This window comes from Gorilla gorilla, chromosome 3 (assembly GCF_029281585.2).
Source record: "Gorilla gorilla gorilla isolate KB3781 chromosome 3, NHGRI_mGorGor1-v2.1_pri, whole genome shotgun sequence".
In the NCBI taxonomy this organism is placed as follows: Eukaryota; Metazoa; Chordata; class Mammalia; order Primates; family Hominidae; genus Gorilla; species Gorilla gorilla.
In genome coordinates, this window is record NC_073227.2 from 186286299 (window position 1) to 186314223 (window position 27925).

The 27925-nt window shown below is 37.2% G+C and overlaps 1 protein-coding gene across 1 annotated transcript in view; it reads left to right on the plus strand.

Annotated features, from left to right (window-relative positions):
- The first annotated feature begins 12742 nt into the window (after window positions 1-12742).
- Window positions 12743-27925, plus strand: part of CPE (carboxypeptidase E) — a 118580-nt gene continuing 103397 nt past the window's right edge. Inside the window, exon 1 of the mRNA XM_004040594.5 lies at window positions 12743-13566. Coding sequence (XP_004040642.1) covers window positions 13260-13566 — 307 coding nt within the window. The 5' untranslated portion in view covers window positions 12743-13259. The remainder of the gene's footprint in view (window positions 13567-27925) is intronic.

Genomic DNA, 27925 nt, shown 5'->3' on the forward strand with positions numbered 1-27925 from the left:
ATAAAGGATAGGAGAGATTCATGTAATGAGAAAGTTCAAGGAGAGAAAGAGGACCTGAAAGTATAGGAGAGAGGAAGACTTCCTGGTGGAGAAGAAGATCATAGAAACAGAGTCTTGGGGATAGAGCTGGCCTGGGGGTGAAGAAAGCCAGCTTAGGAGGTAAGGATGGTGTAGATACAAGTATGGGTTCAACTGAGGCCTTTCCTGAGACTGCATGGCAGCTGAACTTCTCCCTCTGCACAATCCTGCTTCCTTCCCTTCCTTTCCACTGGGCTTGACCTCATGGGCACTCCCTAGTAAACCTCCTGCATGGAAACCTCCATTTCAGAATCTGTTTCCCTGGAGCCCACCTGGTTCCTCATGAAGATGTAAATAACTGCTGTAGTCACGGAAGTAGCAAGCAACAGATGCAAGTTTTGAAGGTAGACAGCTTGATCTCCAAGACTGAGTGCTCTGATACATTATGTCGTGTTACCCAGTGATTTCCTTTGCAGGGGGCGTGGTGGTTGCAGAAATTTGAAATAATAGCTTGAGAGATAAAATGAGGTTATGAAAGAAGCAGGAGTAAATGTAAAAAGTAAGATTGCCTAGGGCTCTCTAATCAAATTCTTCGAGGAAGAAGATCATGGCTTTGTTTTGATCCACTGAAAGATGACATGACAGAATCCTAGATAGTGCAGTCAAGGTGAATAGTGGAGAATGTAATTTTGGCAGCAAGATTAGAAATGAGATTAACCAGTGATGGAGAGGAGTAATCTCAAGGGGAAGATGTTACCATGGTCCAGGCAAGAAATAACCAGAGGCTGCACCAAGATATTACCTGTGAAGATAAAGCAAAAGCAATAATTATTAAAGATGGGACTATAACAAGAGCAAGATTTGTCAGGTGTTCAATACAGTTGTCACTAGCCGATTGTTGCTACTAAGCACTTGAAATATGGCTAGTCTCTCTGTGATGTGCTATGATGTAAATTACACAATGGATTTTCAAGACAGTATATCATTAATATATTTTATATTGATTACAAGTAGAAATGATAATAATTGGAATATGTTGAATGAACATTTATTATCAAAATTAATTTTATCTGTTCCTTTTTACTTTTTTTAACATGGCTACTATTTAACATAAAATTTAAAATTACATATGTGGTTCATATTGTATTTTTGTTGGGCAGTGCTGCTGGGAGGTTGCTGATACTGGGGTGGTGACTGGAATACAGAGAAATTGGCACAGGGTAGAGTTGTAGAAAAACAATGCCGGGTGTGGTGGCACATGCCTGCGGTCACAGCAGTAGCTGATGCAAGAGGATTGCATGAGACCAGCAGTTCAAGGCTAGCAATTTAAGGCCAGCCTGTGCAAAATAGAGGCATCCCCTCGCTCAACAGTAAAAATAAAAAATAATTCTAAAAAGCAACAATAAGCCCTTTGGACCACATTTGAATTGGTAATTAAATATTCAGGTGGTCACAACTTGTAGATGGAGTACTGTTCCACCAATTCAAGTGGCATGTTCAGAATGTCACTTACATTACTTGTTTGGTCTGGTACGTATCTACCTTCTTGACTGATGTAATTGGAACATATAGTGGGTTGATTAATGGAAAAAAAATCAGTTAAAGAAGATAATTGTTTTAAAAAAATGAAGCATACAAGAACAATTTTGATAATTTATTTTAACTTAAAACATAAGCAATACTGATTCATCTGTTGATTGTTGGATATAGGATCAAGGCCTTTTCTATGCATATGGGACCATTGACTTGAAGTTTCTTTCATTTTTCTTGAAAATATCACATTCATAATTCATTTTCTGTCATTTCTAGTTTTAGTTTCTTAAAAGTGGAGTGATAAGTTTTTGAACAAATCTAAGGGCAGAATGTTTAGAGATTTTTGTTTTCCTTAGTCTACTACAGTTTTCTCATCCATAGCTGATTCCATTTTCAAACTTGAAGTGTTTCCAAAGCATTCAACCTTCTTCTACTCTCATATTTACCAATTTACCTAATTTTTAATTAATTACACAAGCTCGAGTAAAAGTGGCATAAATATTTGGTGACATACCTGCCTGACTCTCCTTATGCACAGAATCCAGCGGTGACAGAATCATGATCCCTGCTGGAGCACTGGCCAGAAATGGTCAGGGGACCTAGATAACCACCAATATGCTTCAGAATGTGAGTGAGGAGCTGCTTCAGTGTAGGCTGGCTAAGAGAATTTCTTTGGTGCTTAACAGGGAGGGGCAGGCATTTGTGTTTGGAGTTCAGAAAGTAGAAGAAAAAATTCTGGAACAGCAAGGCCTGGACAGGACACTGCAGTGGCTGGTAAGAGGCTGTGTAATTGGAGAGTCTGCCCCAGCAAGGGGTGAAGGGGCACAGCAGGTTTCCATTTAGTGAGCACTTCTCCTGTGTTAGGTGCTGTGCCTACCCATTGACAGGCATTATTTTATGAATAAACATTTAATGGAATGCTCACAGTGTAGCCTCCTGTTCAGATGAAGTCATTGAGTAATCTTCCAAAACAAGTAGGCCTGGTATTAAAAAACTCTGGCCAAAAATAAAAACAAAAATAAAAAATGCTGTTCCATCAAACTTCTCTTGAACCATTGTTCCTGCAACCTTGTGTGCATGAGAATCACCACTGGAAGTGTGTATGTTTGGGGCAACCCAACCACTTACTCCAATGCAGATTTCCAAGTCCCCATTCCCTGCAAAATGGATCGAATTGATCTGGAATATGATCATGCTCTCCAAGTGATCCTAATGCAGACAGTTCATGAAAACTGAGTGATGACACAATACTACCTTTACAGAGTAGGGCCAGCCAGAGAGGAGAGAGTGCCGGTGAGTGAGTAATGAAGACTAGAGACGGATATGCAGTGGTCTGCTGAAGCCAGCTCATACCACTTGCAAGAGCCAAATGTTAAAATTAAAGGAATTTTTTGCATCATTTGTTGAACACAGCCATTATTTAAAAAATAATATAAATGATATAAACTTGCAATTGAATTGATTATGTTAAAAACAAATGTAATAAACACACATACTTATCAATTCTATGTTGCCATATTTATCTTCTATATTCTTTTTTCCTCCAAGGGTAGAGACTCAATAAAATTAATAATTTGTAATATTTTATCAAGAACAATTTTAAGTGAAACTCTTTTATCTTTTTAAAAATTTTTTTTTTTAGGGTGATAGAGCCATGGAGAAAACAGTAACTACTGATGCAAGTTAATGCCCTGCTTTGATTTGTGCTACAGGACAAGCAGCTTTACAGTCAAAGAGGCTAGTGACAACCTACTATTATCATTAAAATCATTTAAATCAATTAACTAATGTATAAGCACTTAACATGAGATCTACTGTTTTTCTTTTTTTCTTTTCTTTTTTTTTTGAGATGGAGTCTCGCTGTGTCGTCCAGGCTGGAGTGCAGTGGCACGATCTCAGCTCACTGCAACCTCTGCCTCCCGGGTTCAAGCAATTCTCCTGCCTCAGCCTCCTGAGTAGCTGGTATACAGGTGCCCACCACCACGCCCGGCTAATTTTTTTTGTATTTTTTAGTAGAGATGGGGTTTCACCACGTTGGTCAGGCTGGCCTTGATCTCCTGACCTCAAATGATCCACCCGCCTTGGCCTCCCAAAGTGTTGGGATTATAAACGTGAGCCACTGCACCCGGCTGGTACCTACTCTTTTAAAATTTTAAGTGCATAGTACAGTTTTGTTAACCATAAGCACAATGTTGGGCAATGTTGGACAGCAGATCTCTAGAGCTTACTCATCTTGCGTAATTGAAACTTTATGCCATTGAATAGTAACTCCAGGTTTCCTCCTTGTCCCAGCCACTGGCAAACATCCTGCTCTCTGTTCCTATGAGTTTGTCTATTTTAGATATCTCATAGAAGTGTAATCATGCAGTGTATGTTTTTCTATGATCCTGTAGGATCATTCATGTCAGGTACTGCAAAATTTTCTTTTTTAAAGGCTGAATAATATGCTATTATATGCATGTACCACATTTGCTTTATCTGTTCATCTGTCCATGGACATATGAGGTTGTTTCCATATCTTGGTTATTGTGAATAATGCTGCAATGAATAGAAGACTGCATGCATCTCTTTAAGATTCTGCTTTCAATTCTTTTGGATATATACCCAGAAGTGAGATTACTGTATCATATGTTAATTCCATGTTTATGTTTTTTGAGGAACTACCATACTGTTTTCCTTAGCAGCTGCATCATCTCACATTCCCACAACAGTGTACAAGGATTCCAATTCTCCACATCTTGGTCAACATTGTAATCTTTTTTTACAGTAGCCATCATAACAGGTGTGAGATGATAACTCATCATGGTTTTGATTTGCATTTCTCTGATGATTAATGATGCTAAGCATTTTTTAATATGCCCAATGGCTATTTGCATGTCATCTTGGAAGGAATGTCCATTCAATTCCTTTACCCATTTTAAATCAGATTATTTGTTTTTTCACTATTGATTTGTATGGGTTCCTTATATATTTTAGATATGAATATTTTATCAGACATATGGTTTGCAAATATTTTCTTCCATTCTGTAGGTTGCCATTTCACTCTGTTGATTATATCTTTTGCTGTGCAGAAGCTTTTTAGTTTGATGTGGTCCCACTTCTCTAATTTTGCTTTTTTGCTGGTGCTTTTGTTGTCATATCCGAGAAATCATTGCCTGGACCAATAGCATGAAGATTTTCCCCTGTGTTTCTTTCTAGGAATGTTATAGTTCACAACACAATTCACTCTGTGTTGACTTTTGTGTATAGTGTAAGACAAGGGTCCAATTTCATTCTTTTGCATGCAGATATCTAGTTTTCCCAGCATTATTTGTTGAAGAGACTATCTCTTCTCCACAGTGTATTCTTGGCATTCTTGTTGATTAGTTGACTGTATATACCTGGGTTTATTTCTGGGATCTCTATCTATTGATGTATGTGTGTGTTTTAATGACAGTACTATACTGCATTAATTACTACAGCTTTATAATATATTTTAAAATTAGGAAGTATGAATATTCCAGCTTTGTTCTTCTTGCTCAAGATTACTTTGGTTATTTGAGGTATTTTGCAGTTCCATATGAACTTTAGAAATTTTTTCTATTTCTACAAAAATGCCGTTGAGATTTTGATAGAGATTACATTGAATTTGTACATTGTTTTTGGTAGTGTAGACATTTAAAATATATTGTCTTGCAATCTGTGAAAACAGGATATCTCTGCATTTGTTTGTTCTTTAGTTTCACTGTGAAGTTTTTCGTCTTCTTGGTTGACTTTATTCCTAAGGATTTTATTCTTATTTTTATTCCCAAAATGGGACTGTTTTCTTAATTTCCTTTTTGGGTAGTCCATTGTTAGTATATAGAAATGCAACTGATTTTTTTGTATGTTGATTTTTGTATTCTGCAACTTTACTATGTTTGTTTATAGTTCTAACACTTTTCTTGTGAGTCTTTAGAATTTTCTACACATAAGATAATGTCATCTGCACACAGAGACAATTTTATTTCTTCCTTTCCAATTTAGATGGCTTTTATTTCTCTCGCTTGCCTAATTGCTGTGGCTAAGACTTCCAGAACTATGTTGAATACAAGTGGTGAGAGTAGGTATCCTTGCTTTCTTCCTGATTTTTGAAGAAAACCTTTCAGTTTTTCACCATTGAATATTATGTTAGCTGTGGACTTTTCATATATGGCCTTTACTAATGTTGAGGTAAATTCTTTCTATATCTAGTTTGTTAGAAGTTTTTTTTTTATTATGAAATGGTGTTGAATTTTGTCAAAGCTTTTTATTGTCTTTATTGAGAATTTTTCCTATACATTCATCACGAATATTGACCTGTAGTTTTCTTTTCTTGCAGTGTTTTTTGTGTGGCTTTAGTATCAAGGTATTGCTGGCCTTATAGAATAAATTTTGAAATATCTCTTCTGTTAATTATTTTGAATAGTTTAAGAAAGATTGATGTTAATTCTTTAAATGTTTGGTAGAATTCACTGGTGCAGCTCTTTACTTTTCGTTGTTGAAAGGTTTTAAATTATCGATCCTCATTTTGTCTGTTTCAATGTAGAGAGATTTTACATTATTGAACTTTATTTTTATTTGTCTGTTTAGACATTTTGTCTCTTCTTGATTAAGTCTTGGTAGGTTGTATGTTTTTAAGAATTTATCCATTTCTTCTAGGTTATCCAATTTGTTGACATATTGTTGTTCATAATAGTCTCATGATTCTCTATTTCTGTGGCATTTGTTTTAATATCTCTGCTTCCATTTATGATTTTATTTATTTGAGTATTTTCTCCTCATTTTTCTTGGTTATTTTAGGTAAAGATTTGCTGATTTTGTTTTTCTTAGAAACTCAGTTTTGTTGATTTTTTCTATATTCTATTTTATTTATATTTGCTGTAATCTTTATTACTTCTTTCCTTATGCTAGCTTTGAACTTAGTTTGTTATTCTTTCTCTAGTTTATTGAAATGTAACGTTAGGTTGTTTATCTGAGCCCTTTTTTTCTTTTTTTTACCATACATGTTCATTACTATAAACTTCTCTCTTAGTACTGCTTCTGCTGCATCCCATAAATTTTTGTATATTGTGTATTCACTTGTGTTGAAATATTTTTTTTTTTTTTTTTGAGACAGAGTTTTGCTCTTGTTGCCTAGGCTGGAGTGCAATGGCGTGATCTCGGTTCACTGCAACCTCCGCCTCCCAGGTTCCAGTGATTCTCCTGCCTCAGACTCCCAAATAATTGGGATTACAGGCGTGCACCACCACGCCTGGCTAATTTTGTATTTTTAGTAGAGATGGGTTTTTACCATGTTGGTCAGGCTGGTCTTGAACTCCTTACCTCAGGTGGTCCACCCACCTTGGCCTTGCCAAGTGCTGGGATTATAGGCATGAGCCACCGTGCCCTCCCCTTGAAATATCTTCTAATTTATCCTTTGATTTTTTTCTTCGACCCAATGGTTATTTAAAAGTGTGATGTTTAATTTCCACATATTTGTGAATTTTCCAGTTTTCCTTTTGTTTTTGATTTCTAGTTTCATTTCATTGTGGTCAGAAAAGATATTTGGTATGATTTCAATCTTAAATTTGTTGAGACTTATTTTATAGCCTAACGTGATCACATGTGAATTTGACACTGTTCTGCATGCACTTGAGAAGAATGTATTTTGCTGCTATTGAGTGGAATGTTATGTATATGTCTTTTAGGTCCATTTGGTCTATACTGTTGTTCAAGTCTGCTGTTTCCTTTTTGATTTTCTGTCTTAATGTTCTATCAATTATCGAAAGTAGGGTATGAAATCCCCTATTTTATTGTGCTGCTCTCTACTTTTCCTTCAAGCCTGTCAATGTTTGCTTTACATATTTTGGTGCTCTAATGTTGGGAGCATATGTATTTTTTTTTTGTTATACTTTAAGTTTTAGGGTACATGTGCACAACGTGCAGGTTACTTACACATGTATACATCTGCCATGTTGGTGTGCTGCACCCAGTAACTCGTCATTTAACATTAGGTATATCTCCAAATGCTATCCCTCCACCCTCTCCCCACCCCACAACAGGCCCCAGTGTGTGATGTTCCCCTTCCTGTGTCCATGTGTTCTCATTGTTCAATTCCCACCTATGAGTGAGAACATGCGGTGTTTGGTTTTTTTGTCCTTGCGATAGTTTGCTGAGAATGATGGTTTCCAGCTTCATCCATGTCCCTACAAAGGACAAGAACTCATCATTTTTTATGGCCGCATAGTATTCCATGGTGTATATGTGCCACATTTTTTAACTGTTACGTCTTCTTGATGATTTATCCCTTTCATCATTAAATAATGGGGACCTCCTATGCCAGTTTCTGACTTAAATTCTATTTTATTTGATATGATTATAGTTATCCTTGATCTCTTTTGGTTATCATTTGCATGGAATGTCTTTTTTCATCTCTTTACTTTTAGCCTATGTGTATCTTTGATTCTAAAGAATGTCTCCTGCTCACAACATATAGTTATTTTTTTTAATCCATTCAGCTATTCTACGTACTTTTATTGGAGCATTTAATCTGTTTACATTTACATTATCGATAGGTAAGGATTTACTATTGATATTTTGTCATTTTCTGTTTTGTAGTTCTTTTGTCTCTCTTTTCCTCTGTTGCTGTCTTCCTTTGTGTTTTGCTGATTTTTTGTAGTGATATGCTTTGATTCCCTTATTTTTTCTTTTGTATGTATGTATTTATTTCTTTTTCTTTATCTATTGTATGTATTTTCTTTATGGTTTCCATGTTTCTTTCTCTCTCTCTTCTCCTTCTGGACACCCATAATCAATATATTTGTTCACTTGGTGGTGTCTGATAATTCCCTTAGACTCTCTTCACTCTTTTTGATTTTCTTTTCTTTTTGCTTCTCTGACTGGATAATCTCAAATGACCTGTCTTGGAGTTGACTGATTCTTCTGTTTGATCAAATCTGCTGTTAAACCCTTATGATGAATTTCTTATTTCAGTTATTGCATTCTTTGACCTCAGAATTTCCATTTGGTTCTTCTTTATCTTTTCTATTTCTTCATAATATTCTCATTTATTTAATGTATTATTTCCCTCATTTTGTTTAGTTGTCTGTCTGGGTTCTCTTGTAACTTGTTGAGCTACTTTAAGATGATCATTTTGAATTCTTTGTCAGACAATTCATAGATCTCCATTTTTTTAGGGCCAGTTGTTGGATATTTATTTTGTTCTTTTGATTGCGTTTTATTTTCCTGATTCTTCATGTTACTTGTAGCTTTGCATTGATGTCTTTACATGTGACATCCATGTCTTAATGACATGTTCTCCACTCTTAACGAACTGGCTTTGATAGGGAAAGACAGCCCAGATAGAGTTTCTGGGTCTTGTTCCTAGGTCCTGATCCAGGTGTTCAGTCTTTTTCTTTTCTTTTCTTTTTCCTTTTCCTTTCTTTTCTTTTCAGCACTAGCAATCTCTTGTTCCCTCTGGTTCCCATGTCAGTCTCATCTGTGCTCCATATGAGATGAGATAGAAACTAGCTCTTCAGGGAGCTCACTGAAAGGCTCAGGACATTAGAGTCATGATCCACTCCTCCTTCTTTCCTGAAGGAAAGGCCTTAGTTTTATGCCTTCTACAGATCTCTCAGAGCCTTGCCAGCCATGGGAAGGTGCCCATTCTCCTAGCTTTCCCAGGCATCTGGACTATGCTATGTCTTTAAGCACTCTGTAAGAGGCACAACAGAAGCCAGCCCCTTGAGAGGTGTACTGAAAGGCCAGAAATGTTGGATGCTCACCCTACTCTCTATCCCCTGCCCTCCCTACACCAGGAAAGGATTGTAACCTCTCTGGTGCTGAGTTGTACTCGCAGGTAAAGTGAAATAGCTTTTCTTATCTGTTTCAGTGTGGCTGATTGTGATTTTTTGTTTGTCTGGGGTACTGAAATTTCTTAACTTAATCCTGAACTTCTTATGAAGCTAATTTGTTACTTATATCACTGTTAAATCTGTGTTTCTGTTGGGAAATGAGGGCTGGAACTTCCTATTCTGCTATCTTGCTGACATCATCCTATCCTTGATGTTCTTGAGGTTATTTATGTCTATTGTATCTGTATGGGGGAGATGTATGTATTAGTGGTGGTTCTGGCTCAGAGTCCCTAATGTGGCTGTGGTAAACCTCAGATGTCAGAGATGGAGCCCTCTTGAGGCTCAGGTGGGGCTGAGATCTGCCCCTGCCCACCCACATGGTTGTTGACAGACCTCAGTTCTTAGCTGAATGCTAGACCAAGGATGTCAGTTTCTCTCAGGCTGCTTGCCAGATGCCTCAGTTCCTTGCTATATAAGCCTCTCCACAATATGGCAGACAACTTCCCTAAGACAAGCGATGGAGTGATGGGGGACTGGGGGGAGGAAAGGAGGGAGAGAGAGAGGGAGAGGGTGAGGAGAGAGCACACACACAAGCATGAGAGAGCAATTAAGATGGGAGCTGCAGTCTTTTTAATAACCTAATTTTGGAAGATCATCTCATTACTTTTGCTGTGTTATGTTCATGAGAAAACCACTAAGTCCTGCCTACACTCAGATGGAAGAAATTAAGTTTCATCACTTGCAAAGGAGGAGTATAAAGAATTGTCCCATCACAACACTATATGATGTCATGCTACTGCATATCTCTTCCTAACACTGTATTCAGTGATACAACATTGGTAGTTTGAAATCAGCCATGGTGGGAATATTTAAACCATGGAAATTAGCAAACATTCTAAATCAGACTTTTCCCCCCAGACAGCTGACATTTACCAGCACACAACAGGATGAATATAGAGCTATGTGTTCACAAAATTTTTATGAAGTAGATGAATTTTAGGAAGGGCTTTGAAAGAAGGAAATAAAATATTATTGATACAGAAAAAGATAGTTTTTTAATTTAAAGATAATAGAGGTGAAGCAAGAAGTGGAGGGAGACCTAGGGAGTTTAAATATGCTCTTATGGATGCCTATAATGACATGAAGAAAAAGCAGCTCTTTCTTTCTCTTTTTGTTTCTTGTGTGTGCATGTGTGCACACGATTTGAAATGGAGATTGCATACTAAATTTAACTGTGTACACACATTAAAGACTTGGCATACAAGATTTTTCTTTAATCCAGCAATCAGGATGGGTATATAATCTTTTACATAATTGCCTAGGAAGCCACATCCATATGCCAGTAAAGTTGGTACAGCTGACCTATACCTAAAATAGCTCAGAAATTCAAAGACCAAATTTTAGTTCATTTGAACTGATGCCTTGGTGTATGTAGTACGACCAATAATATCTGAGGAGTGCCACCATTTATCAAATGAGCAGGAATTCACTTCAAAAAGAAAATTTCCAGAATCATAGCATTTTAGGTCTGAAAGAGACGGTGGGAAACCTACAGTACATTATTTCTCAAAATGTCTTTGTCAATCAAACATCAACATCGGAAATGACTGGTCTTTTTAAAACCTAAAAGCTTGTTAATACCTGAAACCCACCCCAGACCTGATGAATTCATAGGGGCTTAAGAATCTGCACATTCTATAAACTCTCTACATGATTCTGTTGCAAGCAAACGTTAGAGAGTGAAAAATCCAAACCTTTTATTTTATAGATTAGGGAAACAAACAACTAAGCTGTAAAAGAGAACCCCCTGCCCAACAAGTGAGACCACATAGTAGGCATGATTTTACACATTACAATTTTTTTTCTCCAAAATAAAATTTTTTAAATCCAGCAATCAGGGTGGATATATAATCTTTTGTATAACTGCCTATGAAGCCACAAACAAGTAATACATATGCCAGTAAAGTTGGTACAGCTGACCTACACCTAAAAATAGCCCAGAAATTCAAAGACCAAGTTTTCATTCCAAAATTTTTTATTTTGGAGAAAATAGAACGCATATCCTTTGTTCAAAGAGACAGCTAAGGAACAACACAGGACTTCAATGAAAAATACGTTGTTTATGTGTGTAGTTACTAGTCAGTATGCCCCACCTAGCCACAAATTAGTGTGGTTACTCTAAATTGCTAACATGAAAATCTTAACCTCCTACTTCTGAAGTTATTTGGTTTTAGCTACTCAATTCTTTTTTTCTAGGCTTCCAAGGTTGCTGTTTTGGGCATGGTTTTAGAAATATAATTATAAGTTTGGTTTCAAACTTCTGGACCATGTAATCAAGCATAGACTGGTCATAGTGGAAAATATACAATTGTTAGCTCTGCCTACACTGACAAAAAAAAAAAAATGGCTGGATCCACATCAATTCAACTTGAGTGCCATGTGTTTACAGTGACAGTTTCTCCCCGAAAACGCAAAAAAAAAAAAAAAAAAAAAAGATCCATGCTGCTGTAGTGTATGTACATGGGGTGTTTAAAGCCAGCCCCTCCAGCAGCACCTTACCAACCATGTCTGTACTTTTATTTATTGATCCAATAACATGACTTAAATATCTAACTCCTTTTCCAGGTAAAAGTTTTTATTATGTGCAATGCACTGTTAAACAGGTGAAGAATGAACAAGTTTAGAAAAACAGAGAAGCTTAACATGGAAAATTACCCTCATGGTGTCCACTTTTCCTGCTCGGTTGCAATACCCAATGGATTATTTATTTATTTAGATTTGTGCTGTCCCTGAATCCAAATAGCAGCCTCTTTAGAGTAACATCTGCTCCAGACATTGCTCCAGGAATATAAATCCCGACTAAGGGGTGGATATTTAAAGCTGTAAATGATTTTTTATTTTTACAATAGCTTTGCAAAAGGAACGGAGGTGTCATGTCATCATCAGAGTTTTCTTAACAGGATTTAATCTTAATGCCAAACTAAATCCTTTGTCTAAAGCATCAGCAGAGTAGTACTTATTTTCCCCATAGTATTAAAGAGGAGGGCTGGTGCAGGCACAGCCATATGACATTGCCTTATCTATTTTGTCTGTTTGTTTTCTGGAAGAATCTAGGAATGTGCATAAATACAATTAAGGACAGTATCTACAAATTGGAAGAAAGCATTTCTATTCTCTTAAACCTCTAAATCAAAGCACTTAATGTTCTGATTTCCAGCAAGACCTTCCAATAAATGAAAACCCAACCCTTGGGTTTGTGTTTTGACTCTTGATACAATTATGAAAGACGCATCAGGAGATGGCAAGTGGCTGCCAGTACTTCCTTTTTTTCTGGAATATTCTCTAATTCTTGGTGTATCAAGATGGAAACTGGTAGGCTTGGAATAGATGTCCCTTTAAAAGGCTCCACTAACAATACAAGAATATTTTTTCCATACGCAGTGACGTGGGCGGGTCATGGGTGTCTCAATGACAGTAACGTTCCCGAACCCCGGACCTTAGCTGTCATTTCACCTGCGTCGTCCCGGACGCCATTTGGTTGTTGACGTGGTTCCGAGCCAGCAAATAACGCCAGCAGCCCTCCCAGATCCACGCCCGCCCGTCTCTCCGCCGGCCCCCTCCTCGCAGTGGTTTCTCCTGCAGCTCCCCTGGGCTCCGCGGCCAGTAGTGCAGCCCGTGGAGCCGCGGCTTTGCCCGTCTCCTCTGGGTGGCCCCAGTGCGCGGGCTGACACTCATTCAGCCGGGGAAGGTGAGGCGAGTAGAGGCTGGTGCGGAACTTGCCGCCCCCAGCAGCGCCGGCGGGCTAAACCCAGGGCCGGGCAGACAAAAGAGGCCGCCCGCGTAGGAAGGCACGGCCGGCGGCGGCGGAGCGCAGCGATGGCCGGGCGAGGGGGCAGCGCGCTGCTGGCTCTGTGCGGGGCACTGGCTGCCTGCGGGTGGCTCCTGGGCGCCGAAGCCCAGGAGCCCGGGGCGCCCGCGGCGGGCATGAGGCGGCGCCGGCGGCTGCAGCAAGAGGACGGCATCTCCTTCGAGTACCACCGCTACCCCGAGCTGCGCGAGGCGCTCGTGTCCGTGTGGCTGCAGTGCACCGCCATCAGCAGGATTTACACGGTGGGGCGCAGCTTCGAAGGCCGGGAGCTCCTGGTCATCGAGCTGTCCGACAACCCTGGCATCCATGAGCCTGGTAAGGGCGCTGCCCCCTGACAGCCCTGGGGGCATCCCGGAGGGCGGGCGGCAGAGGGTGGGACTGGTGGCGGTGGGGGAAGGAGGGAGGGATGGGCCCAGGGGTGCCTCTTGGTAAAAGGTATCTAAGGTGGAAGGTGGGAAGTGGAGGGAGGGATGGAAATGGGGAAGAACCCGACTTAGAGCGCCAGTGGCCCAATTTCTGCTTTCCCGTCCCATCCCCCCAGCACCAATCCCATCTCCCCAGACCTTAAGCCACCCTCTAGTAAGTATAGGCTTGGGAGGCTGGGGTGGCGGGGGATGGGGGGGATAGCAATACAGAAAAAACAAATCCTGACGCACGCAACCCCAGCGGTCGCTCTCACTTTGCTGTGTGAAAAACCCAAAGGAATGATTGCGAGTCCCCAGCAAGGGGGGTTGGTCTTCCTTGCTGACAAGAGTAGAAAGATAAGGTGCAGAAGGCAGTGATTGAGAGGAAAGGAGAACGAGGGAGAAAGAGTCATTTATCATGTTTTCTCTAATTTCCAGAGGACCAGTTTATTGGCTCTGTGTACCCATCTCTACCTGTGTGTGCATACGTATTAGGTACACTCGCTGCTGTGGATGCTTGGGGAATCTTAGGGATATTGCCAATCTGGGGTGGTGGTGTATACAGATACGTTGGTGCCCCTCCTCCTACCAGGGTGAAAAGTGGTTTCTGACTTTTGAAACCAGATTTTGAAACTGCACAAGGCCTTTCCAAGGAAAAAGGAGTATTCCATTTTCTCTGCTATAACCATTTGAGATGAATAGTTTGTGATGGGGTCTTTATTCCAACTGATGTTCCCAAATAACCATCTGTATTCATCTTTCCTAGGAGTATGTTAAAGCACGTTTTGGTTTATGTTAATTGTGATGCATTTAGTATTAATAAAGAGGTATTTAAAAATGTTCTAGGGACTTTTTTCATTATGTTTCTGCTTAGGAAATAATTTAGGCCTGGTCTTCTGATAATCAAGGTACAGCTAAAGTAATCTGTGCTAATAATATCAGCATGGGATGGATGCTTAATTTTTGTTTAATGACAAAGCAAGCAAGAAAAGTAGGCTAAAAATTCTCAATGCAGGGCCAGTATAGTTTTATAATGATACATAAGAACCAAACTGAGAAGGGATTAAAATAGGTGATCAATAGACATTTTGATCTTCAAATATATAGTAGGTGGGTTGATCAAGAATAAATCTTCAGGAAATATTTCTTACCTTCAAATAATATAAGAAAAAAAGGTTCGTGTAAGTTTGCTGTCAAAATTCTAAGATCAGATCCTAGAAAACATTTAATATTAACTACTCTATCTACCAGGATTCAGCATGTAGGATTGGACATTTTGAAACTTAGTTTCATACTGTTATCTGAAGACAGGGAAAAATTTAAAATGTGATAACTGATTTTCAGCTAAATCCAATAACCAAAGCCAAGATATCCTAGGCACAGTTAAAGCTAATGTAAGTATTTGTGACTCTCCTGCTGCTTACTTAATGAGAACCCTTTGTTACTCTATTTTGTAGATTGATCCCAGAGTTTTTTGCATTGTTACTTCAAGAGATTATATGAAAGCTAATGTTTAACTTTTTGTTGTTTCAAATTTGGAAATAAAATTTTAAAGTGATATTACAGTTAGAATGTGATATGCTTTAGAAAATGAAAACAATGATTTCTTTGCTTAAGTATCTGGAATATATAGTTCATCAAGGTTTGCAAATCCTTCTTTTAGATTGCAAGCTGTATGAAGTGGGGACCCTGACTCCAGCACCCAGCTCATGTTTGGCACACAGCGGGCTTGAATATACATTATGAAATAATCTACATTATGGAAAAATACTGAATATGCAGTATGGAAAAAATGAATCCATCAATAGCTGCATAACAGTGTATTAAAATAAAATGTTTTATTCTTCATACATTCAAAATACGTTGATAGAATTCCTCTTACAGAGACAAACTCGGAAGTGTTGTACAATATGTACTTTACAGTTCCTTTTTAAATGAAGGAGACTCTAAGTCTATGGTATTACTAATAGAATACAAAATGTCTGTGTCCCTTATATTTTTAAAAGTAGAAATAAACTATTATAAACCAACACTAACAAAACTACAAGGTGATATCCCCCTCCATCACTTTTTATGAGCGTCAAGGAGGTTAGAAATCTTCAGGAAACTAGTAAATATGGAGATCTGATCAGTATACAAGTTTGATGGTGCTTGTGTGAATTAACTTTAAGGAAGTTTGGATAAAGGAAAATGTTCACCATTCTTAAATGGCCTTTCAGTTTCTTTTAGGTTAAACTATTTTAAGAAGTAAAAAGGAATACTTATTCTGAGGTACAAATGGGATCATTCAGTGTTTTTTTTTTTTTTTTGAGCACGTGTATACTCAAGGTGGACCAGGCGTCTGTGAGTTGTGCCTCTGCACAACCCATAGAAGATAACACAGAAGATAGTCGCTTGCCCTGAGGGGAATAGAGAATTGGGAGCTTGAAGAACAGCATAAAGGGATGTGAGGCTGCAAGATCGGCTTTGGGAGGACTGGAGAAAAAGACAGTAGGGTCAGCAGGTCAGGGAGACTGGATTATTGAAGAATTGATGACGAAAGACAGGAAATGTACAGTTTGTTGACATTTACAAATTCCAAAATAGCTGGTATAGATATCTGTCTTCACTAGGACCCCTGCTTTTGAAAAAGGGCCAACTGTCTTTACTATTTTCACCTTTTAAGTACCTTACTTTTTGGTTTGAAATAACATTTCTGATTCAGCTTTAGGAAATAATATTGAACTTAAGAAATGTGTTTACTTGACTGAAATTTTGAGGTGAAATTGCTCACTTTTGTTTTATTTTCCAGCAAGAGAGGTGTCAGATTTGTTGATTAGTTTTCTTAATCTAGATTCTTTTCCTGAACATTAAAAAAACAGTGGATTTCTAAGGATTTTGTTGTTGTAACAGAAGAACTCCAAGAAAATACAACAACATACCCACAAAAAGCCCTTTCTTGTGGTAGAATAAGCAAGCTAGAGGTTTACTTCGTTAGACTAGCAGTTTTTGGACAGAGATGTTTGTTGATACAATTAGCTCTCTTCCTGAGCAGAAAGAAGTGATCTTTATACATGCTTGGTATAGGACATGGGGTGTAGTTGAGGTTATCTCCTGAAAATGACTTTCTTTGCAAGATGTTCAACTTTTGAATTCATCAAAAGGCAAAGCAAATTCCATTTTGAATTGGTCATCGAGGAATAGCCAAACCTATTCTGTGATGACATCTTAGGAATCAGCTTGATTGTTGACCAGCTGAATGTTGGATCTCAGTCATCATTTTGTATCACTTCTGAGGTCTGCAAAAATCTGTTGAAAGAGGGTTGCGAGTAGCAGCAGCCAATTTCAATAAGCAGAACCACAAATTGTCCTGTCATTGGTCTCATCTTCTCAGACATTGCTAAGTCTGGACCCCAGATGGGTTTCCTCTACACTGGGAGTTAGTGTTTGTGGCCCATTTGGAACTGGGATGAAGAATGGGCTTAGACTAGGCTAGGGGCTGATTCTAAGTGCTCAGATATGTCCCCATTAGATATCATACCTGCTAGGCATGATCATTTTTCCCGTTTTTCTTTCCTTTTACTTAGATTTTATATTTTTTTCTTATTTCCATGCTTAAGGACTCACGTGTTCAAACCCAAACATATGCCTTCCTAGGCATGTATATCCATCATCGAAATACAGTACTCATAAAAGAAACCTTTATTAACTTATGTCTAAGTAATGGATTCTGTGTTCCCAGACCACTCGACCCAGAGTTAAATATGAGTTAAGATTAATTTGCTTAAAACACTATTTCTTTTACATGTAGTTCAAGATAGCTTTTGGGAAGTAAATCTGATTTATAGCTAAAACGCTATCTCAAAAACATTCTTTAGAGCAGGATTTTTCTTTCTCAAAGGCTGGAATGAGTATTTTGGACGTATTCCTCTCTGAATCTGTTAAAATATAAAGTGTATAAATGCCAGTATGAATTTGCCAAATATTGTGATGGAACATTTAATGCTGGCAAAGTTTCCACACAACTTGAAAAAAAAGAAGTGGGGATTTTTATTATTTGTATGGCCTCTTTTTATAGCAGATTAGTATGTATTAGTGGCAAATGGTTACAACTAAGTAGCACCTTAAAATTCTTGAAGATAGATGTTAGATCCTAGAGAAGAATCTAGACCTACCACACATGGTCAAGAGTTATTTTTAGACCTGAATGAGTCAACACAGCTTTTGCCAGAAGTGATGTTCTTGATTGACTTGTAATTGGTTAATGGAAGAGAAGGCAAGTTGGGCTTGCCCCTACATGATAGCCTTTGCTCAGACAAAAGAGGCAGCTTTCTGTGACAACTGATTTCAGAGGTGGCAGACGACTCATTTGCTAGTAACTCCCTTGCCGGCTTACCATAGGGGTGAAATCCTATTTCTAAATATTATTAAGAAATACAGAATAGCTCTTGTAACGGGTGACACATTAACCCAGCTTTTCTCAAAATATATTCCATAGAACATATATTCAGCATGGTTTGATAGGCATTATGTAAACAAAGATAAACAGGTTTGTATATTGAAAGACCTAACAGAGCTCTTAATAGGCTAATGTATGTTTCAAATCTCCAAGTTAGATTCGTACTATATAAGATTTCCCAGTCTTTTACCACGGGATTTCCTCCTCTCCCGCTGGCTGGTGGCTCACACCTGGTTGAGGCAGGAGGAGTGCTTAAGGCTAGGAGTTTGAGATCTGCCTAGGCAACATCATGAGATCCTGTTTCTACAAAAAAATAAAATTAGCTGGGCATGGTAGCATTTGCCTGTAGTCCCAGCTACTTGGGGGGCTTAGGAGGGCGCTTGAGCCCAGGAATTTGAGGCTACAGTGAGCCATGATTGTACCACTGCACTCCAGCCTGGGCGACAGAGCGAGACCCTATCTCAGAAACAAAATAACAACAACAACAATAAAAAAGGGAGCTTATCTTGGAAGTAGTGTTACACTTCCATTAGCCCATTATCATTCTTTATCATAGTATTAAAGATTCATTTGTCACATGAGACTGGATGTAGAACAAAGAAAAAAATGATTCAGTTGGCAATTCTCCAGCAGAGGGCCTCATACAGGGAGCTCTTCAGGGGTAGGGAACATATGTTTTCCATTTTTTCCCTCCATAAACAGCTAGTGTAGTGGTTTATGTAGAGTAGGCTTTTAAGTTATGCTTAGAATCAGAGCATGATTCTGAGGCAATGAGGCAGAGGAGAAATAATTTTGTTTGTTTGCTTTTTTCTCTCTCTGTCTTATGGAGCTGAAAAGGACACATAATTTTGATGAAAATGATTAAAGTTACACATATGCATCACAATTCTTCTTTTATTGTTAAATAGCTTCATGCTTTTTACTTTTGTTCACCTCTTTTCCTTGTGTATGACAAGGGAATACGTTAAGAACACAGGACTCACAGGATCGCGGTGAGGCCAAAGTAGTGTAGTATATAGAAACACATTTAATGAAGTTGCTTACATCTGGTTATTAAGAAGAAATGCTAATTTGTAAATATTCTTTTTTTACTTTCAGTTGGTCTGGAAACTGTGCTCCATGGCCTTTACAGTCATTTAGAGTAGGCACTCTTGGCTGCGTCGTCACGTGAGATCTGCCTCCACCAATCCTGCCGAATGCTTTCCTCTTAGGATGCTGTTGCACAGGCTTAGTTGATAGCCCTGAAGGACTTTTTCCCTCTTCTTACTGTTTTTTTTTTTTTGTTCACAAATGTTTGCTTTTTTTTTTTTTTTTTTGAGATGGGGTCTTGCTGTGTTACCCAGGCTGGAGTGAAGTGGCACGATCATGGCTCATTGCAGCCTTAAACTCTAGGGCTCAAGGTGTCTCCCTCCTCAGCCTCCTGAATAGCTGCACTACAGATGTGAGCCACCACACCCTGCCTGTTTGCCTTTTATCAGTTTTAAAATGTGGGACATTCTTGCTTTTCTTCAGTTTGACATGATGATGAACAATGATCATCAAGCAAGCTTGAATCAAGCAAGCGTCACTCAATAGGACACTCAATAGGAACAAAATGTGCATCAGTATTTGAGAATGTCTTTATGGTTGTTTCTTTAGGTAGCCAAATAAATCTAGGGCAATATCAACATTTTCATTGGCAATCTGACTTATTTTCCTAAAGAATTTATGATGAAACTGCTCCGGTCCTGACTAACTTAGTCTTTTACAGTCTCAGCAGAAGCAAAAGCTCTTTGAAACCTCCTTTCTTCCCGCTCCCTAACTTTCTTACCCCTACTGGGGCTCTTTCTTTATGCTTCCATATTTCTTTGGAGAGCTGTAAAGAATTACAGTGTGGACTTTGATGTCAGAGGACTTGAGCTCAAATCCTGAGGCTTCTTATTTTTAGCTGAGTGTCCCTGGGCAAGTCAATTAACTTCTCTCTACCTCCCAAATTCATCACCTATGAAATGACAATAATGTGATGATTAAATGAGGTGGTAAATATAAAGTTCTTAATTCAATATGTGGCAACAATTATTATTACCTCATTATGGTATTTTCCACTGTTGGTCTACATGGGATAAATCTATAGACAAAATACAATCCCGGACAACAAGAAGCTCCTATAGCTCCTGTAGCTTCTTGTGCTCTAGGATTGTATTTTGCTTATATATATTTTTTAATCCCGAATGTCTAGTATTATGCTTGGGACATAGTGGCCACTCAGTGAATATTTTTGAATAAATGAAATTTCTCAAATAGGCAAAAATGTATATCATAAAACAAAGCCATGTTGGTCGATGTTGACATCATGCATATTAGCATGCCAGAAGTGTGATAACAAAAGATAGAGATGGTACTTTTCTTTTGCATATGCTTATTTTTTGTGTGCACTGAATCCAGTTTTGCATAATGGAGAAATATACCAATGTGAATTACATGTCTTTTCAAGTTTCAGTGCTGAACTTGCTGTGTTTGTTGTCTCATATAACTGGACTAGTAAGGAGCTGTCTTCCTTTTGGAAGAGAAGAGTCTTCAGACATCTTAGAAAGTTAAGCTGCTTTTTAAGTGTTAAATGAACATTTTAAAGATAATTGGTAAGCATTTATTTAGTAAAATTTTGACCTTTAAAAACTCTGCATGAGACCTGAGTGTTGAAAACTAAGAACTGTGTGCTTGTTTTTAACACAGAAGATATGTATCTCCAGGTTTTCATTTTCCTTTTTCTCATGAAATGGTATTCAAATCGTGCACTTTGAAATGCCACAGAGGAGGAGGTTTATCCGAGCTACGTGATGGGTCAAATGAACTTAAATTTGAAACATGTTTAAATTTGCCCTTTTGTTTCCTTCTCATTAATTACTGGAATTGCCATGAGTCCGTTGCTCTGTGAACGTTTCTCTTTCTTTGAACATTCAGGATATGGTGTTTTGTAAGTGATCTAACAGCCAGCTTTTTCTAATAAAACATGGCCTAAGAGAAGAGCCTGTTTGTGTTACTAGTGTCTTTTATGATTTTCAAATGATTTACCCACTTCTTTAACTGTCCCTAGATGAGTAATCTTTGAAGGATAGGGTGGCACATGTGGAGTATTAAAGAGATGGCTGTTAAGCAAAGATAAATGAATTACTTATGATAATACACTGTGGAACAACTTTCCACTACTGGTAAATATTTTGTTTTCTACAGAAATCTCTTTACTATCAAATCATTGCTAAACATCATAGTTCTATAATAATCCCCTCATTTGAAGACATTTCATTTCAAACAAAGTCTCATTATTTTAAAATGGATGCAAATTGTTTATTTTCTAAATAAGCCTAAATATAACTTAAGTTCAGGTTGCTAAAAAACCTCTTGCTGGCCGGGCGTGGTGTCTCACACCTGTAATCCTAGCACTTTGGGAGGCCAAGGCGGGCGGATCACGAGGTCGGGAGTTCAAGACCAGCCTGACCAACATGGTGAAACCCCGTCTCTACTAAAAATACAAAAATTAGCCAGCCGTGGTGGCACATGCCTGTAATCCCAGCTACTCAGGAGGCTGAGGCAGGAGAATCGCGTGAACCTGGGAGGCGGAGGTTGTGGTGAGCGAGATCGCACCACTGCACTCCAGCCTGGGCGCAGAGTGAGACTCTGTCAAAACAAAAAAACCTCCATGTTGGTCAGGCTTGTCTTGAACTTCTGACCTCAGGGGATCTGCCCGCCTCGGCCTCCCAAAGTGCTGGGATTACAGGCATGAGCCACTGCGCCCAGCCCCCCAGAATTTCTTGCTGTGGTTATGCATGTCAAGGTAATTAGAAGGAACAATAATTATCGCATTTATTTGCTCAATGTAGGCAACTCATATGTTCAGATCCCAAAGTGATGCTGACTGATTGGACCTATCCAATTTCTCTTCCTATACAGGCGAAAGTATTTAAAATCATAAAATCTTTCCTTCACTATGCAGCTGCTAGTCACTGCCATTGTGTAATGTTTTCTCCAAGAAATAGCTTATTTCTAGAACTCTGCTCAAAATTTGCACAAATCATAACCTTTAGCCATGAGTTTAGGGTAGTGAAACTTCAATATAAAGATCAGATTGTCACCTTCCTGACCCAGGTCTTGAATACCCTTTTTCCTTTTCTTTTTTTAGCCAAGTGGTAATTTCTAAAACAACCTTTCTTCATAGCTATTATAAAATATTACTGTGTGGCATTCCACACTGAAATTAACTTTCCAAGATGAAAATATAGGCCTTTTTAAAATAGAACTAATAATTTCAATGTAATTTAGGGAATATTTAATGAACACCTACTATGTCCATGCCATTTTACTTTACCTGTTGGTCACCCTTTGAGGCAATGCCATTGCGTTCCTTGAAATGTGTTATTTCATTTTTTTGCTTTGGATTCACTCTTTCACACATATTGAGCTTATATTGCATACTGTATAACCAGTGGATACATTACTTGATTCTGCATAATGCCTGCTGCATATGATGCAGGGGTTGAAGGCTTCTCTATCTTATTCTTAATGTAGCAAACACAAAGACAATATCTGTAGGGGAAACTACTAAAAATGTTAAAGACATTTGCAAAATGAAATACTTTTTGTCCTTTTTGTGTTTTAGTTGCAGTGCTGGACATCTGATTTTAAAGTACAACAGTCCTATTCAAACATTTTCATTTGTCTCAGATCTTGACATTGTTCAGCACAGATTTTTTTTCTCTAAGTTTACTAGAGGAAACCAGTCTTATTCATTGTGGGAACTCAGTAAATGTTAAGCCAGATTTTCAACATAACCAGCATCAGGGGAATTAAGTTAATGCACTTTTGGAAACTGCATTAACTCCACAAAATCAACAAGACCTTTATAGAGCTCACACAAAGAGAAATCAGCTGCTACATGTGTTTTCTCAAGAGTCAAATTCAGTTTTGAGAAAACGCTAAAGCCATAAAAATATAGAGATAGATAAATCTCATGTGAATACTATTACATAGATATATAATGAATGATACTATGTAGCTAAATAGACTGAAATACTATCTAGACATATAGGTTTTATTTAGGGTTCGATGATGGCAAGATAATTGTGAATGCAGAAGTCATCTTTGTTTTAAATTTCAAATTAGTTTAACTATTTATATTTATAGATTTCACTCCTATCTATAAAATAGCCCTTGTTTTTCTTGTTTTTACTTCTACTTATAGCTATTGTCAGGAATTGAGAGTTTTTTCTTTAATCTGAGAGGTTGGTTCTTGTAAAAAATATCATTTCTCAAGAATGTTTTTTTCAGGAAGTTTTCTTGGGCTATTATTGTCCTCTGGGTTTTTAAAACAGTTGGGCTAACTTTGCCTTTGCTTTCAACAGAATGCTAACCGGATACCTTCTGAGATAGGTTACAACTTCATGGCTTAAAGTATTGGTTGTGCTGGAGTTGTCTTCCTCCCTGGAGAACAGTCCTTGAGAACTAATTTCATAGCCAAACATGCTAAAACTGTTAGAAGGTTGAGGTGACTTAATGGCCATTTATAAATTAAACTCTGTAAAATTATTAGGCAAATAAATATTATTAAATGCCACTAGCATAATAAATGAACAAGTCCAAACATCTAGTGAAAATTAGAATTTCAATTAGATTTAGGACATATTTTATATTGTCAGTGCTTTATTTTCACAGTTGCCAAATTATAAAGTGAAATGTCTTCTCATTTCTTAAGGAGACTTTTTCAAACTTGTCTGTCTTCTCCTGGAATCAAGATAGTGACTGCACATTTCAGCATGAACCATCTGGTGCAGGTCTATAGTAGGTTCTCGATGTGTTGTTGAAAGTGGTGAGTGAGTGAACACTTCAGAATGAATGACACACATATTAGATCTAGTTATACACACTTTGCCAAACCATTGACATGCATGCAAGCACACCTGCTTCTCCAGCTGCAAGGCAAATAGTTATATCAATCCATAATTCTGCCTTCTTTCTAGAATGGTGACCTTGAGGAGAGGTGGCTATCTTTGGCAGATTAATTACTGTATCCACAGTGCTTGGCATGTATATTTCGTCACCAACTGGGTCTTATGTTAATGTTCCACCCTAGGCTGGTCATGTTTCTTGTTCTGGTGTTTTCTATATTGAGCCCTGGTTCTGTGTTGCCTTCAATCTACTCAGTGAGATGTAGGTCCTCATTCTGTTCTTGCATTTAACATTAATTTCTCCATACAATGGGTCAGACTCAGTACTTAAAATACAGAGACTTCCTCCTCTGGAAGAATTTTTGCCGCCATTTCTTGATTCCAAATGTATGAGCTGCAGAAAACTTTAGAGGTGTTGAACATGTGCAAAATACCTGATAAAAATGCTTCTATGTGTTAATGCATAGGAAGAATTCTATAAACTTTCCTCAAATTAGCCTCCTTCAAATTAGAATAACCTTTGGGTTGAATGTTATTAAATACTTAGAATGGTCTCCCCATTGTCCATAATGGGTTAGTTTCAGTATTCCACTGGTCAGTGTAGCATTGGGATTAGTAGCATTTTTATATTTTCATATGTATGAGTAACACACATGTTTACTGTACTTGTCAAACCAATTTCAATTTCTAATTTCCTCTCCACTAGTTAACTATGGAGTGAACATGAGAAACCTCATTAAAAGAGTATATTCATTTTACTCATGTGTCTAAATTGTTAGGTTGTATGTTGAGGACATACTCTAGGTTTCTCTCTAGCAGTGGGAAACATGAACTATGTGATATTTTTAATATTTTTGAGATCCTTTTCTATTGTTTCTAGACTTCTGAGTATGCTTTTTAATATAGATTCAGATTACTGGATAGATGGGAGTGAGGGCACCTTATGCTATTTTAACAAACATTTTCCTTTCTCCTTTGAGTCTATTTCAGTTTGCACAAACTGTATCTTAAAAAATTACACCTAATTTTCAGGGACATCAATTCAGTGTGAGGTATTTTTCCTGAATAGTTTTAAAACTGTTATTCTTGTTGCTGTTATTATTTTAACATTGAAGCTGAACTCATTGGATACTATAATTTTGTGACCTCTGCGTACAGGGAAAGTGAATCAATGAGAATGCATTTCTTAAATGAATGTACAGAAGAGTGAGACTTGTTAATATTTTTTCAAAAATTCATTGGACAAAGCTAATGCATTCATGGGCTCCATAAAGACAGTAGTATAAGGAAAACATTCATACCTCTGCCAACATTTCCAAAAGGCCAAGAAGGCTCTCATTCATGGAATATATTTCATTTTCCATAATATTCTCAGCCCTCAGACCAAGGTAGTAAGAATACTTTATTATCAAAAAGGCCCTACTAACAACTCACAGTGTAAATCATCCTAATTGGACAGATCACCGAGAAAAAACAAAGACATTCATTCACCAGGCATTTGGAAATTCCAGGTAGAAATGCTTTCAAACCAGGCCACATTTGGAAATCAAACTCTGAGTAGTAGAGGGCTGTAAACGAAATACTGCATCTTTCATTTCTGTATGTGTTATTATATTTGTAGCGTGAATGTACTTATTTAACAATGATAACTAAGTGCTTCCTATATGAGTGACATTCTGCAGATTGAAGAGGTATTTCAAAAGAAACAACAGTATTTTACCAAGTACTTTGTATGAAGGTATTGACTCTAATTCTTCAGGGAGTTATAAGAGAATGGTCTACAATGGAGGGCTTTCAGAAGGAGGTGGAGCTTTGAGCAGGACTTAAAAGATGCATAAGGTATGGAAAGTCAAAGAGAGGACTTTATTCTAAGCTAGTAAAAAATCATTCACATTTCTTGTGTCTTTTTCTTCATTGTTCTGAATGTGGTGACATATAAGCATTCAAGATACATTGTGCCAGATAATTATGTTCCATTAACATGTGAAATTTTCATCTACAGAAAATTTTTGTTTAGAGAATGCAGTTTTGGGGGTGCTGTGGTTTGGGGCTGATTTCCCTCATCAAGATGGTAAAACTATTTGGGATGGAGCATATACTAATAGAAATAAAATATACTTATATATATATAGTATATGTATACTAGTATATATACTAATATATAGTGTATATATAGGTATATAATATATATTTATATATTTACATATAATAGTATGTATCTATAATATATATAATATATACATGTATTGTAAATATATGATATATGTATATTACATATTACATATACATATATCATATATTTACAATATATGTATATATTATGCATACATATTCGGAGCTAATCTTTGGGTATTAATGAGAGTGGGAGTCCAGAGCCTAGCATATATGTAATATGTAATATACATATATCATATATTTACAATATATGATATATTATATTAAATATATAATATATGTATATATTATATTAAATATATTATATATTTATATATTATAATGGAGCTTATACTTATATATTATATTTATATTACATTATTCCATTACTATAGTATAAATATACTATTATAATGATATTATAAATATAATGAAATGTTATACATATTTTATTATATTTATATATCATATCATAATGGAGCTTATCGTAGTATAAGCTCCATCCCAAATTGTTTTATTGTCTTGGTGAGGGAAATCAGCCTCAAAGGACAACACCCCAAAACTGCATTCTCTAAAATGAAAATTTTCTCTAGATGAAAATTTTACATGTTAATGGAACATAATTATCTGGCACATATATAGTCTGTTATAATATATCACATATATAAATAATATATATATAAATCAAACATATAATACAGTTATATAGTATATAATTATAAGTAGAATTATATTAAGCATATACTAGATTATATTGTAATTAGCAACAATTGATTACTAATACTTTTCCTCCCTAGGTAGCTATTATTGAGCACTCTCTAGTAAGCCATGGAATATAAAGATGTTATGTAATTTTGATTTTGTTAGGCTAATTTCCAGCAGTTAAGTATAGTTCAATTAGTGTTCTGTTTTGACTATGTAATTCAAAAACTATGTTTTGTAAAAACCCACAAAAATAAGAACAAGAACAGAAAAAGCAATGTCATTTGAGTTATTGAAGGAGAATTCAGCCCATAGATTTTCTCCATGCTTTGGCAGCTGTTTTAGAGCATTCATCCAGCTGCATTTGTCTAACACTTGAATAATGATCATGCAGTTTGTCAGATGCTTTTGGGAGAGAAATTCACTATGCAGAAATATTTAGTATTTAACTAATTTTTCCAATTATAGGTTTTTGATTAGGGTAAATTTATTTTGAATTACTCCTGATGTTAAACCCAATCTTCATTAGTGTTCCATAGAATTGTGAAACATTAGAATTATAGTTTTTTTCCTAGCTAGAAGGAGCACTCTCATTTTATAGATGATTAAGTTGAGCTTCAGAGAGACATTAAACAACCTGCCCAAGGTTTTGAAGCCCAGGAGGCTTGGAACTCATTTTCTGATATACAGTTGGACACTCTTCTTAAAGTATTTCCCATAACAATGTACACAGTTGGAGAAATGAGCATAACTATTTCTTATTGGTCATGGAGGGTCATGAGCTGTTTATGTGAACTGAAGTCTGTGAGGGCGTTACTGGAATGTAACTTATCAGTTATGTTTTCAAATCCTTAGAGCAGAACTTCTTGACCTGTGTGCTGTAAATGGCTATGGGTGTGCCGGAGGTGGATAGACAGGGCCTAGGGTGGCAAAAAACCAGGAAAGCATTGAAATAAATCACTCCAGCAAACTGTAAGTACCTACAGAAAATGTTATTTTTCTTGGCAGTAGAATCCACTCTCTAGGAAGAAACAAGCTTTTGTTGGAAGACTGCTCTG